The sequence below is a fragment of the Montipora capricornis genome, chromosome 7 (assembly GCF_036669925.1).
Source record: "Montipora capricornis isolate CH-2021 chromosome 7, ASM3666992v2, whole genome shotgun sequence".
In the NCBI taxonomy this organism is placed as follows: Eukaryota; Metazoa; Cnidaria; class Anthozoa; order Scleractinia; family Acroporidae; genus Montipora; species Montipora capricornis.
Genome location: NC_090889.1, coordinates 11,503,491 through 11,508,490, shown reverse-complemented (window position 1 = coordinate 11,508,490; position 5,000 = coordinate 11,503,491). Strand labels below are relative to the sequence as shown.

General features: G+C 46.2%; 1 protein-coding gene across 1 annotated transcript; it reads left to right on the top strand.

Annotated features, from left to right (window-relative positions):
* The first annotated feature begins 3,893 nt into the window (after positions 1–3,893).
* Positions 3,894–4,835, top strand: LOC138055618 (uncharacterized). The gene has a single exon (XM_068901511.1). The coding sequence runs from the start codon at positions 3,894–3,896 to the stop codon at positions 4,833–4,835; it is 942 nt and encodes a 313-aa protein (XP_068757612.1).
* Positions 4,836–5,000: the final 165 nt, after the last annotated feature.

Genomic DNA, 5,000 nt, shown 5'->3' with positions numbered 1-5,000 from the left:
GGTACAGATTTTTTGTGGCATCCCGAGAGTGAATGGCCTACGTTTCCCTGCGATTTAGACGCAGTCTTTGCCGATGATCCTGAAGTGAAGAAGTTGTAACACATGCCACCGTTTCTGATGAAAAAGGAAGAAATCTTGACCAGGTTCGCGTGTTTCTCAAATTGGAACCGCATGAAACGATGAGTGGCCCGGATACTTCGCCTCAAGCAGTTTTTTAGCTCATGTGCAAACGCCGTTGGAAACACGCAGAGCAGAAAAATTGAGCTAAAAACTGCTTGAGGCGAGTATCCGGGCCACGCATCGTTTCATGCGGTTCCAATTTGAGAAACGCGCGAAGGTACACCTTCAGTACCTTCGTACTGAAGGTGTACCTTCAGTACGAAGGTACGTCGCAAAACGAAGCACCGAGATGATAAATTTTATCGAACAAACAGAACGGTGGATTTCTTCTTCCGCGAAGGAGAAAATAGAAAACAGCTTGGAAAGCCGATCAAATTGTTCAAATCTTACTGGCTCGTCTCGCCTCACAAAAGGATCGTCGCTAAGTCATCAATTGCCCTCCGGTCGGGCGAAAGAAAGAGCCAAGACTGCCGAACTCATGGCGAAATTTGCGATGTTAGAGCGTAGACAAGAATTAGAGAAAAGAGCTGAGCGTTTACACTTGGAAGAGCAGCTAGCAGTGGCCCAAGCGCGCGAAAGGGCGTATGCTGAGTTTCAAGACCGTGATTCTAGCTTTGAGAGGAAGTTGTCTGAGGCAACCATTCATCCACCGCCAACAGCTATGCGGGATCCACAGGTCAATCCGCTTCCTCCTCGCTCGAATCGCCCTGTGCAATTAGAACCAGTTGCAGCGCAATGCTCATGGCCGAACCTGTTGGCTCCAGAGTTTGAAGTGAAGCGTGGTGAAAACCAGAACATTCCCAAAGGCGTCAGAGAAGTTCTCAGCCCAGCAAAACAGATTAACAGAGCTCTTGGTTGAACAGCAACAGCAGACCCTTCTTCTGCCCACATTAACCATTTCCAAGTTCACCGGCAACCCCCTCGATTTCTTCACGTTTGTCAGGACCTTTGAGTCGCAAATTGAGAGTAAACTGAAGTCAAACGATGTCCGCCTACGTTACTTGGAGCAGTACGTGGAAGGAGAACCGAAAGAGCTGATTAAAGGATGCCTCCACCTGAACGGACAAAATGGTTATACCGAGGCTATGAAGCTTTTGGTAGAGAGTATGGAGATCCGTACAAAATCTCGAACGCTTACATTAAGAAGATTGAAGATTGGCCTTATGTTAAACAAGGAGATGATCAAGCGTTAGACCGCTTCGCAACGTTTAAACGAATGAAGGGCCAAAAACCAGTTGCTCCAACGCGTTAACTAAAGTTCTTCTTTAATGTCAAATATCCTTAGTTTAAAGAGAACTGGCGCTGCGGTGAACGTTGCGAAAAGCTATGCGAAAGCAATAATCGATACGTTTGAAACGTTTATATGGCCTTTAAAACGGATAAAAACGAGGCGATGTAGGAAAAAAAAAAACGCAAAACCTAAAACTGTATCCTCCAAAGCACAAACGAGAGTGAATAAAAGCAAAGACGCGAATTTATACTAATGAACTAAGGAACAATAGACAAAGTTATGCAGGAGAAACTAACAGAATAATAATGAAAACGACATGCAAGCGTGACACACAAAAAATGTTCCAAAACAAAAGAGTTCATTCATGAAGAATGCCGCCGCAACATCTGCTCCCCTAAGAGTTCAACCGGCAGAAAACTCTTACAAACAAATTATCTAAAAGAGATAGTTCTTCGATCTCTGAAATCAACATGGCTCCTCTGGCTGGGATTCAAACAACCGGTCTATACTTCTTTTCTCAAGTATCAGGATAAGCTTGTCAACTGGGCGATCAAGGAAAGTGTTGCTCCTGTGGTAACCTTGACAGACCGTACATATCCTTCTTCGTCAGGGTAAGTGTGGACAAATACTGGGCCAAAGGCCAATGGTTCCGTGCTACACGGTCATCAACGATCAGGACCAGGTCTCCCTTGTCAAAGTTTCTCCTGGGACGATTCCATTTTGATCTTTGCTGAAGGCATTGAACGTATTCTCTTCTCCATCTTGACCAAAATACGTTTGCAAGGTACTGGACCCTCTTCCACCTTTTGCGAAGATAAACATCTTCTTTCTGGAAGTTTCCAGGAGGGGGGTAGTACGACTTTAGACTTCATCGGTCAGGATGTGATTCGGTGTTTATTGGGTCTAGATCTCCTGGATCAACCGGAAGAGTGGTGAGAGGTCTGCTGTTATAATACACCTCTACTTCGCTGCCATCAGAGTTCGAAACGATTCGTCGTCAAGGTTACGACCATGTTCTCGGATGAATAGCATTAAGGCGGTCAGAATTGAGCGGACTCAGCGTATTTGTCGTTCCCAGACGCCACCCATATGCGACGCAGACGGTGGGGTTTTTGCTTCCATTGCACCCAATCACCGCTTTGAATCGTGAACGTGCATAAACTTCTCTGGATTGCGTTGTTGTCCATCTCTGATATCGCTCTTTGCAATTCTTTTCTCTGCTCCGGTAATATTGTTCCTTGATCGGATCTGATTTCACGTACAGGCCCTCTTCTTGCTATAAAACGTCGCAAGGCATTAAGAAAGGAATCTGCTTCCAGGGAGTGGTTTGCCGTCTCTATATGTACAGCTCGACTAGATAAACAGGTAAATAACGCACCATAACGCTTCAAGTGTCACCTTTCGCCTTCCCTCCAGGTTAATGGGCAATGGGCCAAAGTAGTCCGACGCCACAGTAAGTGAATGGAGGTGCTGGGGCAATCCTTTCTTTTGGGAAGATCGGCCATCCTTTGCTCACCAACTACACCACGAAGCCGCCGACAAGTCACGCATTTGGAATGAAGTGCCTCACAACGGAATTGGCGTTTATGATCCAATATCGACTTCGTACCACCGTGTTGAAATACATTAGAAACGAAACGAAGCGTTTTCACGTGTTGTGGCAAATCGAGTGCAAAGAATTCGAGATGAGACAGATCCTATCCAATGGAGGCATGTGGACTCCGAAAATAATCCGGCTGATGACGCATCACGTGGTTTGGAGGGCAATCAGATAACTAAACGACATCGATGGGTCAGAGGTCCAGATTTTTTGTGGCATCCCGAGAGTGAATGGCCTACGTTTCCCTGCGATTTAGACGCAGTCTTTGCCGATGATCCTGAAGTGAAGAAAGTTGTAACACATGCCACCGTTTTCTGATGAAAAGGAGGAAATCTTGACCAGGTTCGCGCGTTTCTCAAATTGGAACCGCATGAAACGATGCGTGGCCCGGATACTTCGCCTCAAGCAGTTTTTAGCTCATGTGCAAACGCCGTTGGAAACACGCAGAGCAGCAGAAAAATTGAGCAGCCAACCCTTAAAAGTTGAGGAATTACAACGCGCCGAGGAAATCATACTCAAATTGGTACAAGGATGTGCGTTTCCTAAAGAATCTGAAGCCCTGCGCAAGATTCAAGGAGAAGAGCGTCAGAAGAATCGCGACCTCGTGAGAGTCAAGAAAGCGGAAATCAAGAAAACCAGTACGTTATATCGCCTTGATCCTTTTCTTGACCAGAACGGCCTGTTGCGCGTTGGGGCAGATTCAGCAGATCGCAAGTCTTTCCCGATAATTTCAAGTATCCCATCATCCTCCCCAAGAAGAGTTTCGTAGTAGATCTGATCATTAGAGATGCACATGAGAAGGTTGCGCATTCTGGTCGCGGCATCACTTTGGGCACGCTCAGAAGTCGATATTGGATCATAAACGCCAATTCCGTTGTGAGGCACTTCATTTCCAAATGCGTGACTTGTCGGCGGCTTCGTGGTGTAGTTGGTGAGCAAAGGATGGCCGATCTTCCCAAAGAAAGGATTGCCCCAGCACCTCCATTCACTTACTGTGGCGTCGACTACTTTGGCCCATTCTACATTAAAGAGGGAAGAAAGGAATTGAAGCGTTATGGTGCGTTATTTACCTGTTTGTCTAGTCGAGCTGTACATATAGAGACGGCAAACTCCCTGGAAACAGATTCCTTTCTAAATGCCTTGCGACGTTTTATAGCAAGAAGAGGGCCTGTACGTGAAATCAGATCCGATCAAGGAACAAATATTACCGGAGCAGAGAAAGAATTGCAAAGAGCGATATCAGAGATGGACAACAACGCAATCCAGAGAAGTTTATGCACGAAATTCAAAGCTGATTGGGTGCAATGGAAGCAAAACCCACCGTCTGCGTCGCATATGGGTGGCGTCTGGGAACGACAAATACGCTCAGTCCGCTCAATCCTCACCGCCTTAATGCTGCGAGAACATGGTCGTAACCTTGACGACGAATCGTTTCGAACTCTGATGGCAGAAGTAGAGTGTATTATAAACAGCAGACCTCTCACCACTCCTTCCAGTGATCCAGGAGATCTAGACCCACTAACACCGAATCACATCCTGACGATGAAGTCTAAAGTCGTACTACCCCCTCCTGGAAACTTCCAGAAAGAAGATGTTTATCTTCGCAAAAGATGGAAGAGGGTCCAGTACCTTGCAAACGTATTTTGGTCAAGATGGAGAAGAGAATACGTTCAATGCCTTCAGCAAAGATCAAAATGGAATCGTCCCAGGAGAAACTTTGACAAGGGAGACCTGGTCCTGATCGTTGATGACCGTGTAGCACGGAACCATGGCCTTTGGCCCGTATTGTCCACACTTACCCTGACGAAGAAGGATATGTACGGTCTGTCAAGGTTACCACAGGAGCAACTTTCCTTGATCGCCCAGTTGACAAGCTTATCCTGATACTTGAGAAAGACGTATAGACCGGGTGTTTGAATCCCAGCCAGAGGAGCCATGTTGATTTCAGAGAACGGAGAACTATCTTTTTTAGATAATTTGTTTGTAAGAGTTTTCTGCCGGTTGAACTCTTAGGGGAGCCAGATGTTGCGGCGGCATTCTTCATGAATG